At 41.7% G+C, this 13,569-nt stretch overlaps 1 protein-coding gene across 2 annotated transcripts in view; it reads left to right on the top strand.

Annotated features, from left to right (window-relative positions):
* The first annotated feature begins 215 nt into the window (after positions 1–215).
* LPCAT1 (lysophosphatidylcholine acyltransferase 1) overlaps positions 216–13,569 on the top strand; it is a 61,770-nt gene continuing 48,416 nt past the window's right edge. Inside the window, exons 1-3 of one of the 2 annotated variants that reach the window (XM_065052903.1) lie at positions 216–482; positions 7,123–7,265; positions 8,760–8,974. In XM_065052903.1, coding sequence (XP_064908975.1) covers positions 366–482; positions 7,123–7,265; positions 8,760–8,974 — 475 coding nt within the window. In that variant the 5' untranslated portion in view covers positions 216–365. Of the gene's footprint in view, positions 483–961; positions 985–7,122; positions 7,266–8,759; positions 8,975–13,569 lie in introns of those variants that run through there. The other variant, XM_065052904.1, reaches the window with a different exon arrangement.

The raw sequence follows: 13,569 nt of genomic DNA, 5'->3' as shown, positions 1-13,569 counted from the left end.
GTGACAGGGGGAACGCGGCCGCGCTCCCAGCATGCCCCGAGGGGAACGGTTGGGGCGGTTGGTGGGTGGCGAGCGAGCGCGCGCGCGGCGGCGGCAGGCGGCGAATGGGAGGCGGGCACGCGCGCGCCCCTCTCCCCCTCCCCGCCGCCCCAACCGACGCGGAAACCGGCGCCCAGCCTGAGCCGCTGTAACCGGCGCGCACGGCGCATGCGCGGGCCCCGGGGAGGGCGGGGCCCGGCGTCTAGTGGCGAGGGAGCCGGCCGCCGGCGTCCGCCCGCCTGTCGGCGCCGCTACTCAGGAGCTAGCGGTCGCTGCGCAGCGCCCGCGCCCTCTTCCCGCTGGGCCGCGCCTAACCGTGCCCCGCCATGAAGTTGAGCAGCCGCGGCCGTGGATGCTGCGTGGCCGGCAGCCGGGAGCGCGGGCCGCCGCCGCGAAGCCCCTTCGTGCACCAGCTGCGCCTCAGCCCCCTGCAGAAAGCCAAGGTAGGGGCGTGCAGGGCCCGGCTTCCCCCCTCCCTTCCCTCCGTCGCCTCCTTCCCCTCGGACCCCGCCGCGCACCGGCTGGAGGGCCGCGTCCTGCGGCGGGCGGAGTGCCCAGCCGCCGGCGCTTTGTGAGCCGCCGGGGGCGGCGGGACCAGGGAGAACCGGTGCGTGTGGAGGCGTGCGCAAAGCCGGGCTTGCGGGGGCTGAGGCGGGTGGGTGGGTAGTCGGGGGCGGCGTGGTGCCAGGGCGGGCGGGGGGCTGGAGGCGGCCGTGAGGCATGGGGTCTGTAGCGGCCGCTGTGGTGGCCGCCGCTCCGAGGGCGTGTTCCGCAACTTCGCCGCCGTTGCTTTCTTAAAAGGAAAAAAAAAAATTGTTTTACGAAAAATGGATTTTTTTTTTTTAAATGGGGGGTAGGGGAGCAGTCCTGCGGAGGCACTGTTTCCAGCATCAAGTTAAGGTGTGTGGCCCGAGCCATCCCGTGCATCCGAAGTTTGGCCCCTGGGTAAATAATCCTTGTGGCATATTTTACGCATTGTACAGGTAGCATGAGATGACAATAATCGGTATTAAAATGCGAATTTGCAGTTATGTGTTGTGTGGGGGTTTTTATTTTTTTTTTTTTTTTCCCCTCCGTGCCACTGCCTCACTTACCTCGCACAGCAAGCAGTAGGTGGTTGGATATTCAGAATGCATGGCCCTTGTCTTAGGCTTTTGGTAAGATCTGGGTCACTTGCTGGATGGAGAAATACCATCAAAGGCTCACCTAGTAAGGAGTTGGCCATTTCTATTTCTTTAATCACAGTAATGCGTCAGTTCCTTAAAGTTGTTGTTTTGGGGACCTAACAGCCAACAGTACCTATCAACATTGAAATTATGATCCACTAATATTGAACCTCTTGGATCAAGGTGATTTAGATCCAACTTTACTTTAATTTACATACTGAGCGAAGTTCATTGTTGTGTTGCCCTGTTGCTGTCCAGATACTTGACACAAGACATGTATGGCCTGATTTACAAAATATCCAAATATGCCTCATGTTAAGTATCTGGCAGCCAAGGATTTCATAATACACCCCAGTGTAAAAGTTTTTTTACTTTTTTAAATTAAGTTTCCAAGGATGATACAGTTAAATTCTGAATTCAGTGACTACTGATTAAATTGTTGTTTGAATAGGAAAAGAGAGAAAATGTTTGTGCCATTTGCCTCATTAAGTTTATACCTAGAGCTTCTTCAATAAATTACACAGTTGTAATGATTTCTTTTCCATGTAATCCTATTTTGTTCCCTAAGTCATGTTTTCTATGTAAGTAATGAGATAGAAGACTTTCAGGGGGCAGAGAGAAGCAAAGACAGCATGCATTCATATGGACTAGGATTCTATCTAATTATAAGTGTTTTATTTTGCAGTGTTAATGTATCTTTTAAATGTTGTTTTCTACTTGGTTATTTATAGGGAATTTTAAAAATACTGTTGGGAGTGCAGAGTACCAGTTTCATAGTTTTTGCAGTATTGGGTCTCGTATGAGCTACAGCATTACTGAACTGCTGTTAGTCCTAACAGACCTTTAGCTGCTTTGCCAGCGAGGTGACTGGCTGTAAAAGATACTTGCTTTCTGTATGGGCTGCCCTGTACATCTGCATGAGACATGAGCTTTGCCATTGGATTTCAAGGATTTATTACTTTCAGTGAGAACTGTGAGATGTGTTTAAAGCTCTGTAGTTTTTTACAGTGTGCAGACCAATGGAGTAGCCTCACCAAAGAGTGTGGCTTTGTCTTGCTTTTAAAGTAAGCAATCTGTTACTGATGTACAGAGGCACAGAGTTCTTTAACCCAGCTTTTCTCTCTGTCTTATTTGTGCAGTTTTACGAGAGGGAAAAAGCACAAAAGCTGACATAGAGAACTGTGATAGATTTTCTGCTTTGCCTTAATCATGCTCCCCTAACCTCTTCGCTGATTAAAAGAAAAGTTGTGCTTGAGATAGAGGCTATTAAAAAAGAGCTGTGGAACGGTTGCGCTTATGAGACATGCTGCTCTCCCAGGAAGGGAGACTTCTTGAGAGGCTGCTTTCCAGTCAATTACAGCAGTGTGCATTCTCTTCCATGTAATCCTGGCCTGTTACTGAGTTTGGTATGAAGTATTACAGCTGAACTCACTTCCTGTTCAACTGGAGGTACATATTGTGTCACAGATTTTTCTGTCTGTCCTGTGAATCTAATGGGGTGAGTTCTGGGATTGCAAAGCCTATCGAGGAAGGTTAGGAATGTGTGGGGACTGGAGGTACATGAAGAAGTCAGTGAGCACAGGAGAATGGGAGATAAGACTGCTTTGTCCAATGGTCAGTTTTCTGTTGCTGGAGTTCTGTCAGATGGCCTCATTATCTTCACCAGTACCTCATCCCTGACTCATCATGGACTCTGCAAGAGGTTAGATTAGCTTCTTTAGCCCATTAACACAGCTCAAAGTAAGTGCATTTCAGAACATTTTAGCCTGAGATTGTGGGAGTAAAAAAAAAGTAGAAAGTAAGAGGACAAAACAACTGCAAAGAGGAAGAACAACAGCAAAAGTCCATTTGAATGTCAAGGAATTGTTCACATCTTCTTTTATTTGCTTTATAAAACTGGGAGGTAACAGGAGTGTAAAAGCAGTAAGGCTATTTAAAACTGAGTTTTATGCTTCTTGTAGAAATGTTTATTTCTCTCTGATCTGAGGGTGACAGTGGGGGTCATTCTTGAAGCTACGTGTTTTATTTCAGTACCTATAATAAAAAGATCCTTTCTGGAAGAAATACAGACATGATTTCATTAACCTTGCTTATCCTAACATCCTCTGGGCACCTGTCATGTGTGTCAAAGCTCTTGATTCTAGTTACCTCTGCAGAACAGGCAGAGGCATTACTGGAACTGTCACAAAATATTAGTATCTTTGTTTTCCTGCCACTTAAAAACACGTTACAATGCCATTTTCCTTGCTTCCAGTGTTTCTGGCCCTTTTATTGCACCAATGCTGGAGTTCCTTTGGTGTCTTGGTGAACTGATTTGTCTCATTAAACCATCAGTTTATTGTGTTTTTCTGTAATCTGATTGTTTTATTTTGTTGGGATTGCTTTTTTTTGCTCAATTGAGTTGCATTGGCTTATTGCAAGCTCAGGTAAATGCTAGAGCTGACTCAAGGGAAAGATTGAGGGGAAAGTGAACAGGACCACCTTCTTTAGCAGCAATGATCTGTTAGATTCGCTTAGTTACACATGAACATTTCTACTCTTGTATTTATCTCCGTGATTGTGTCAATCAGGGAACTTGCAGAGTGGGAAAGTGGGTAGTGAGAGAATTGTTCAGGGATTAATTCCTAGCTCTCTCAGTGCCATCTTTGGTGAATTGAGGCTGTAGGGATGATAATAGTGAAGAAATTAAAGTGTGGGGCAAGGTGTAGTCTCTATCTGGTATGTTTAAAAGAAAAATCAGACCCTCTACCATGTTAAATGTGCCATTCATTATTCAGGTTTTTTTGTTCAATATGTGATGGTCACGTTGTAATAAGTCATGGAAATTTTGTTGTGAATAAACTTTTTAAACTATGTTTCTCACTGTATCGCTAACTGCAATGATACTTTTTTGCAGCTTCTCTGTGCATGAGAGTTATGATACTGACTTTCAAGACAAGAAACAGACATACAGGAGAAACAAAGGAACTCTGTGATTGCCTTGCTCAGTGCTTAGATATGTAGGATGTTTTGGAGAACTTAAAAAGGACTTAGGTTCATACACAAATCTGAATTCAGGGTCTCTGAATGAGGAGAACCTGTGATAACTATTTAGGGTGATTTGCCTTGCAGCAGACTGAAGCCCTTCTGATAGAAGAGTACAGTTTCCCATGGCAGCCTTCTGTTATGAGCTGTAAGACCATCTTCCCCCTTTCTGCTGTCCATGGATCTTTTACAACATACACTTCAGCTCCTGAAAAAGTAAGTAGGGTCCTGTAGACCACAAAGTGTTAAATGAGCTGTAGTCAAACCCCTCTGAGAAAACTGGTCATGAGCTGAACCTCCCAAGGTACAGCTCTAGACAGACCTTTAGGATTTTTAAAATGTGTCTCAAAACACAGGTGTTTACATATAACTTTTTACCAGATAGAATTCGTAGAATTTTACTAGAAAACATGTCTGAGTGAATGTCCTAAATATGTAGAAATATGATCACTAAAATCAGATGTCTGTACAAGGTCAGACCAGGAGTGCATGTCTCCTGCATTTTGATTTCTGACAGTGGCCACTACTGCAGGATCTTCTCCCTTTTTTTGTCTGACACTTGTACTACTGTTGTACTTAGTTTTTACAGGATAGAAGCTTTCTTACTCAGTAATGTGTGTGAATGTAGATATAGACTGAACTTCTTTTCAAGTGTTAATGTCTTTGTTGATTCCTAACCTTCTTCATGGGCCGAACATACTTCTCTCTCCTACCAAATTTCTTGTGTGGACAGGTACTGCTGAAAAAGAGGCTGGTGTAACAGCCAGACCCTGTACATCTGTATACTTGGAACTGCTTCTTGCTGGCCATTTCCACTACTACTGTTTCTGGACGTAGAAAATCAGGAGGCCTTTTCTACACATTTATTCCATCTTTCACAGCCTTATTGATGCAACTACTGCTTCTGTTCTGTGATTTGACTCAAGTGGTCTTGATACAGAGGATTGCTACACAGATGCAAAGGCCTGAATAGCTCATCACCAGTTGCCTGTCATTCTGCTTTGCCCTGGTATAGGAAGAGACTTGGAGGGAGAGGGTGTGAATCCCAGAGGACTGTGTCCTCACCTGCATTTTGTTTCCCCTTTTTCTTGACAGCTGGTCCTTCTCATCTTAGGAGCTTAGAAGGCAAGTGCTCTCTCTTCTCCGCTTTGCAGATGAATGCTCCCCTGGCTGTTGCCAGGCATGGTGGTCTTTTGGTCTCTGGGTACAGAGTTGCATGAGTCAGTAGGACTTCAGTGCTCATCTGACCATTGCCAGTTTAGGAAGCTGAACTCTTTCATCTGGGAAACTAACCTATCTAAGAAAAAAATAATCCTTTCTATTTTGATTCTGCAAACTTGCACCCAGGGCCTGGAATCCTGTTTTGGGGAGTGAGACTGTGGTTGTTATAAGATGATGGTGCCACTTGGAACAACCACTGTAAAATGTGGCATTGCAGTAGCTTAGGGTTTTCTCCTGCTGTGTGTTCCCTGCCTCTACCCTAGATCTACAGATTTGTGCTTGGTGAGTTGGTTATTGAGCTGTTTTGGGAAGTGAGAGGAAGCAGGAACTGATCAATTGAAAACTGAGCTGCATGATGACTAGATCTACATCAGGGAAGAGAAGAATATGAATAATGCTTTCCACAGCAGCCTGGAGATGCATCAGATGAAGTACAACATCAGACAGCACCTTATGCCTCGTTACTCATGCGTGCCTAGCCATTCTGATACTGGAAAGTGCTTTTCTACCTCATCTAGTGCACCTGTGAATATGTAGCATATTTCATGTTGAATTCTATTTCTTTACATGGTCTTTCTGTTTCATGGTGTCTCCTCCATCTTCTGCTAGCCACCTTTGTACAACTTGAGGAGCATTGGTGCTACCATAGTCACCTTTAAACAGTTTTCGGTTCCCTCTCTCACTTAGTCATCTGAAGCTGTATCCTCTTCCACTTTAAGAGCTTTTTTATTTTTCCTGTCCTTTGAGTGAGGAAGATGGGACTCTGGCTCCTGGAACTGTTTCCTGTAGCAGGTGGATCATTGCACGCATAGTTGCTGAATTGTGTTTTCTAAAGGACAGTTGGTGACAACTCCAAAAAGCTAGGGAAAGATGCTACTTTGGGGAGAATTCTTTAAAAGACTGGGAGAAGTTCTACCATGTCATGTTTTTCACCGAAGTTGAAGGCAGAGGGCTGGCTGGTTGGAAATGAGCTCTCCGAGAACTAGAGTACTGGAAGGAGGTGCAGAAGCAACTAGGTTCACTGTGGTTTCACAGGGCAGGACAACTTATTGAAAACCTCCGCTTTCCAGGGTGTTGTGCCCATTAGCACAAGCCTGGAACATAAACTCATACCTTGATGTTTGTCCAGACATGTCTCTGTACAGGGTTCCCCACTGTGGTTCCCCACAGCTTCTGGTTCCAAGCACATACTACAGAGGAACCAGTGCCTGCCCAGTCCTGGAGGAGGTTTCCAGGCTGGGCCTTGTATTGGCGTGTGAATGCGCCCTGCTGAAGTAGTGCACATCACTGGCTGCGAGCTGCTGTGATGAACTGACTTCTCTGTAGTGCAGTAAGATTTACAACACACCCATGCTAAATATTTACTTAATGTGAGGCTTCAGAAAGGGAAAAGAGCATGCCGATGTATTCACTGCTCAACATCGGGTCTGAAGAAGTGTGGAAAGCGAAGACTGCATTAGCTTTAAAGTGTGCTGTGTTTCAGATACAGCTAAATTGGTGAATACAAAATTGTTATGCATACACCACATTTATTTGTTTGGAATTGAAATGTATTCTCCTCATTTTAATGTTGGTTATTTTTAAGCTATGACTTCAGATCTGTTTCCGGGAATCACTGACTTTTTCGGTCTGAGATTGTGTTAGAATAATGCATTTGTTTTGGATTTTGCAGATTGCCATCATGACCTTGACTCTTTTTCCTATCCGACTCTTTTTTGCTGCTTTTATGATGTTGCTGGCCTGGCCTTTTGCATTCATTGCTTCGATGGGATCTGATGAGCAAGACCTTGAAAAACCCCTCTCCTGGTGGCGAAAGTGAGTTACTGATATGGTGGAATACTGAGAGAATCATTATTTAATTCAGCAGTTTGAAATAGAGAAGATTGCAAACACCTGATGCCTGTCTCACAGACCTGCTTTTCTCTTCAAAAGACAAATATAAAAATTGTTATTTAAACACGTTCCTCAGATGGGAGACTAAAAATACACCAACTGTTTGATTTACCAGGTGACCCAAGAATTACCAGGTGACCCATCTCTGGTCTTTGATCTTTATTGAGGATGTAGTGTGAAACTTCATTGTGACATCCTTCAATTTCAATCATTCTTGTAATGTCAACTTCTTTTTACAAAGATTGACACTGCGGAACGTGCCCAGATGTCATATTCTAAATTGTTGTTTTAAACAGCTTCACCGCATTGTTTGCTACCCTGTGATGAATTGACAACTTCTGTTGGTTCTCTGAGGGCTTGCCCCATGCTTTGATGTTTATTAATAGAAGTCTGTGCTTGCTTTGATACTGGAATGCTAATTAGAGTAGAAAGGAAGACAGAGTTAACCCATCCATGAAAACTGCCATTTGATGAGCAAGGAAGGAGGAGTGTATCACCTCTTCTGTAGCGAACTTTTAAATTAGGAACTGGCACTAGCGTGAGGGAAGTTGATTCTATATTTGTATCACCAGTTTTACATTTCATTTGGAATGATACCCATATAACTAAAGGAATAATTGACTGTCTTCAATCTTGCATGCAGTTATTTTGAAGCTTTTTAGATTGTCCCTCCCCCGTTTCATCCAGTTTTCAGTGTCACCCTGCTCTCCAGCCTCCAGTTCCTGTGAGTATAACAATTTGTGGTGTTTGGTTTTTGCACTGTTGGTTCAAAGTAAATGTTTTTCTTTTCATGACCATCAGTTTAAAAAGCAAGCAAACAAAACCCCAGAAAAAAAGCCACAAAAAACCCAACCAAACAAAAAAACACTTCAGGAGGAGATGGGGAAAAGGAAAGAAAGTAAAAATACCTCCAAAGCTCCCAGATGTGTTCTGTGGGCAACCCTGTGTTTGAGAATCTCTGCTCTACATTTCTCCACTGTTTTGTTTGAGTAAGCTCAAGCCCAGGAATCAGGGTTGTTGTACTCTAGCAATACCCTAATAGCATTTTTCAGGACTCAGTTTATTAGAGCTTTTTTTGGTGTTACGGGAAAGCATTACTAGACATTGTATAGAAGAAACTAAACAGTCATAGTCTGAATCAAAATTAATTTAGTGATAAAATAAATGCCAATCTTACTGTGATTAAGAAGCATTAATACTCAGGCCTGAAACTAAACTGGATGGTGTCTTACCTTGCAAAGTGGTCCTAAATCTGCTGAGAAAAACAAGAGATCTATGCAGTGTTTCTGCTCTGTTTAGGCAGTATACCCCATCTGTACTTTTGTCATGCTTGCAGAGTTTTTTATGTAATGTTTTTCCTTCCATTATTGTTAGGTATTCCTGTGGCAGTATAACTGTTTTCTCAACTCTTCACAGGATAGTGGATATTTTGCTGAAAGCGATCATGAGAATGATGTGGCTTGCTGGTGGATTTCACTGGATAAATGTAAAAGGCACACGGGCATTGCCGACAGAAGCAGCAATATTAACAGTGGCTCCTCATTCTTCCTACTTCGATGCCATTCCAGTAACTATGACCTTCGCCTCCATTGTGATGAAAGCAGAAAGCAAAGATATTCCTATTTGGGGAAGTAAGTTGGCAAATACTTAATTTTTCAAGAACAATTAAAAATTATTACTTAGTAAGTTGGTTGGTTGTATATGAGAAGGCTGAAAACACAAAGAAAATTTCGTGATAATATATGGTGAGATTTTTATTTTACTGGTCTACTCTGAATGTCAATAGAAGGAATTGTGGAGGATGTGGGTTTTTTTCCCCCCCATTCTCCAAAGCTGGATCATTGTAGAAAGTCAAAACAATCCTACAAAACTCACAGTTAAATTGGTGGTGAAATTTCACCATTTTAAGACCCAACAAATAGAAAAGCAAGTTAGAATGGGGCTGCAGAAGCAAAGGGTGAGACTATCGAGAATGTCCACCAAAACCTTCTTGGTGTGAGCTGGGGTGCCATCTCAGAAATGTGTTTTTGGAATGTTGTCTGCTCTGAACAGTACCCTGCCTTGAGGGAGTGCTGCTAATCCTTCATGCATCAATAAAATAACTTTGTTTCAGGCAGGGTGTGAGAGATGAGTGAGGGCAGATTGTTGTGCACTCAGATTTAGTCAGAAGAAATGCGGAAGCCCAAGTCCATAGTGTCTGAACACTGTCTTTGGAATTATCAATGTAGATTCTTAGGAAGTCTTGAGAGAGGTGATTTTTGGTGCAGTTGTGCCAAAAAAATGTGTAAGCTTCTAGGCTTGTAGACTTCTAACCAAAGTCTATGTGGAAGAATTTTGGAAAAAAAAACTGTGTTGTGTTTAGGGACCAGCAACGTTCAAAGAATCTTCCCGTGTCTCATTGTGCAGATTTTAAGGGTAGTATAAAAAGGGCAAAAGATTTTACTTTGGCCTTGGGTAGGGACTTCTTAAATTCAAGTCTAAACAAAAGCTTTGAGTTCCTTCTCAAATATGTGGAATGAGGCTGTTGGTGTTGACATACTCCTAAAATTTCATTACACAATGCGGTTCTAAGGACATGTTCAAAACCAGACACTGAGACATGGCCACAAATCTTGAGTGGTTACATCTGGAAGCTTCATGTAGGTAATCTCTTGGTATGAAGTTCTCTCTGAGTTAAAATTCAGGCCAGAAGTGTAGCTGTATCTTGATTTCATTGACTATCTGACTATAATAGAGTTTCGTAAAAGTTTGTGGTAGTGAAAAATCTATATAGAAATGAATAGATGCTTTGAACAAAAAGGGTGTAAGCATATGTTTTTAAAAACAAATTTATACAAACAAGCATAGTGTGAAAACGAAGAAATTGAACTACCCTGTTCAATACTGAAAGAAGATGAAGTTGTGAGATGGTATGTTGATACTTCTATGCAGTATTAGGTGTATCCAGGCCAACGTGGGCTTTAGCAGCAGTCCAGCCATAGAAGCAGTGGCACATTTATCTTCTTTCTCAGCTGACTCAATTGTCTGTTTATTAATTGCTAGCTAAACAAAATAAAGTATTGTACTGTGTGGAGCTCTCCTTTACTTGCAGCTGAACTGTTCAGAGGACCCAAACTAGATGGGGTAACTCAGGGCCTTGTTTTACTGAAATGTGTTGAAATGGCATTTAACAGAATGCTTAATAGCTGCTTACCTATCCCATGTAATAGATTGAGTGGGGACTAGGGGGAAAGCCTGAAGAGAATCTGTAGGGATATGGAGGATGTGGTTACACCGAATGTAGCAAAAATAGTGCATATCAATTAGTTCAAACTATTTCCTATATGCCTATTTTAATTTTAAGGTAAATTTTAAAGGATTCAATTTAAAGTCTATACTTATTGCAATTAATTTTAAAAATTCACTCAATTTTGTTCATGTGTGAGCAAAAGCAGTTACAGAAAAACAGAAACCTCAGAAAATTATGTATAGTGATTTGATGGAATATTACTGAAATGTACAGCGCAGTCAAGTAAATGAGTATTTTTGTCTTCTATAGCTGCATTGACTTTGTCATGCGGCCACGACAACTATGTAGTCCCTGATGAAGTGTTCAGAAAAATGCCACCTAAATAAGGCACAGCAAAGGTCGTAACTGGGATTCAGAGTTCAAAACCCCTTTTTGTTTTTAGAGGAGTACTTTTATATGAGCAACATTAATTACAGCAGTTTTTGTTATTAAATTAAATGGACCCTAACTGAGATATAAGTAGCCACTGTAATGATTAGTGTGACTAAAAATTTAGTGAAATCTTTCCAGTGAGGTTGGGACTTTTCTGTTACTGCTTGAAAGAGGTTTTCTGCAAAGCAGAGGGTACTATGTTCTCCTTTGATCTAGTATTTTAATTCCAGTATTATTTACACTTATGTACATATTCACATAAAAAATGTATTTTGTGTCTTTGGACCACTGGTATTTTTCTTAGGCTTATACTGTAAAAAGGTGGTCATGTTTTTCTTGGATTGTGCAGTGAATTGTCAACACTCTAGACATTAATCTAGAATTTATCCCAGAGAGGTCAGAATTGTTTTTTCAGTTTTCTAAGTCTTGCAAACCTGTTGAACCATCTCCAGTGAAGTTATGGACCCAACCAGTGGTAATCCTGCTCTTGCTATTTGTTGAGTCTTGTTAATGATCATTCAGAATCTTATGGGAAGTTTTGAATAAATTATATTCATGTAACTCTGTGAGCAGACTTCAGCATGTAAAAAGTGAAGCATCAGAGGAAATTCAAAGATTTCTAAGGATGAGGACTTTGGGTGAAGAACAGATCTTCATCCCAAATATTCAAATATGATATACATAAGTTGGCCTTTTGATGTAATGACAGTGTTTATCAGGACATGGCATGTTAGGTACCAGAGGGATCAGGTGCTTTAGCAGTCACAAAAAGATCTGCTTGCTAGCTCATTACAAAGATTGGTTCTGAAAGTATTTAACTAGGTTTTTAAAGCAGCTGCATGTATTATTGTACCCTTGGTTTGCCAGTCATGGAATATTATGCTTTTTGTCCACTTTTAAGTCCAGATTAAAAGCCCGCTTTATGGGGTTGGAAGTATTCCACAAGTGCGTTTGTGTGTATGAATGTTTTATTGCTTTCTAACTTTAAGGCAGTTCTCCAGAACCACAGAGTCCAGTTTCAGAAGCAGTCTTAGGTCTTGTGACTCCTTCAAGACAACTTCCCTCTTTTTAGGAAAACAAAGAAAAAACAAATTAAAAACATGTTCTTTTGCTCTGACAGAAGAGTTATGACCTCCTCAGTTAGTGGTCAGTGGTGAAGAAAATTACCCACTTGGCACACACACTAGGTTAACAAACTCTGGGGAGGAACTGCTTGTCCAAACATAAACAAGATTTCAATGATCATAAAAAAAATAAATATCTGATAAGGAGAGAGTGCCAGAACATCACCACGATGCTGAAGAGCAACATATACTTCTGCACAATGACTTTCCAGAGTTTTGGTAGGTTGGAGATAAGAAGTTTGCCGGACCACTTTAGTGTAAAGTGTGCAGCCCAGGGAAGATGATATTGATGAATCTGTTGCACCTTACATTGGCTCAAGAAGTTAGATTAGATCATTCGTCAGCACAGGTCCTTGAACTTTCCTGCTTTGTCTACTGCACCCCACTTCAAGTCAGGACAAGCTCTTTGCATAAGTTCTGGATAGTTCACAGCCTTATTTTTGGCTCACAAAGCAACCTGGATAAGTTATTTTTCACTGCTGAACTGGTCAGTGCTACTGCAGAAATACGAAGGAAAAGGGATTTGTCAGTAAATATGATTTGGTGGGGATTTTGTTGGACAACTTTTGTGATTTGAATATCTGTGGTCTGAACTTTCAAAAACTAAATATAAGGTGGTAAGCTAACATAAACTTTAAGCAACTTCTCAACGTCTATAACCTCACCCTCTGAAATAAAGTTGCTATCTGTGAAGTGAATGGGGAATATGTTAGCTTAACTTTATAAAGGGGAACGAGGTCATTTGTACTTGGTGGAATACAGAAGAGAATTATCATGTGCTATAAAAACTAACAGTCCTATGGTGAGTGTTTTGTTCCACATCTAGTAAACTGATGATTTTTTTCGTTCAAGCTCATATTTTGAAAGTGCTTTATAGGCCTTTCTTGAGCATCATGACTAAAAAACAACAAATAAGCAATTCAGTGGGAAATATTTATGCTGTGATAGCTGGGTATATTTTAATCTTGGAATTTAAAATATGCCAAATTACTTACTCATCAAGTCTGTTATGCAATCTAATCCTCAAGTCCTCCACCCCAATTGCTTCCTCCCCTCCCCACCCTTCCAAAGCACACAAGGAAGAGAGCTGTGGTAGACTCATAGTTCTTCAGTGAGGGTCTCCCATTTAAATACTGTGAGATTCACCAGAGTAGTCCCTTTTGGATAAACCTGCTGTAAGCTGAAATTGTTAGAGATTTCATTTCTTTATATGCTGTAAATCAACAGCTTAAACAATGTTAAGGTCACCAGCTTGAATGCCGACATCCTATGCTATGTTGGCATGGTAGCCTGTCTTGAGTACGCAACTAAGCTCCTCAATTCTGAGGAGCATCTTGAAGTTACTGCCAAGCTTATTCATTTCATCCTCTCCTTTAAAAAAAACTTGCATTTAAAAATTCAATGTTTTCTTCTGGCTGTGGGCACCCAGATGGTCCTGCAA

The sequence above is a fragment of the Columba livia genome, chromosome 2 (assembly GCF_036013475.1).
Source record: "Columba livia isolate bColLiv1 breed racing homer chromosome 2, bColLiv1.pat.W.v2, whole genome shotgun sequence".
Classification (NCBI taxonomy): Eukaryota; Metazoa; Chordata; class Aves; order Columbiformes; family Columbidae; genus Columba; species Columba livia.
This window is presented reverse-complemented; position numbering and strand designations above follow the sequence as displayed.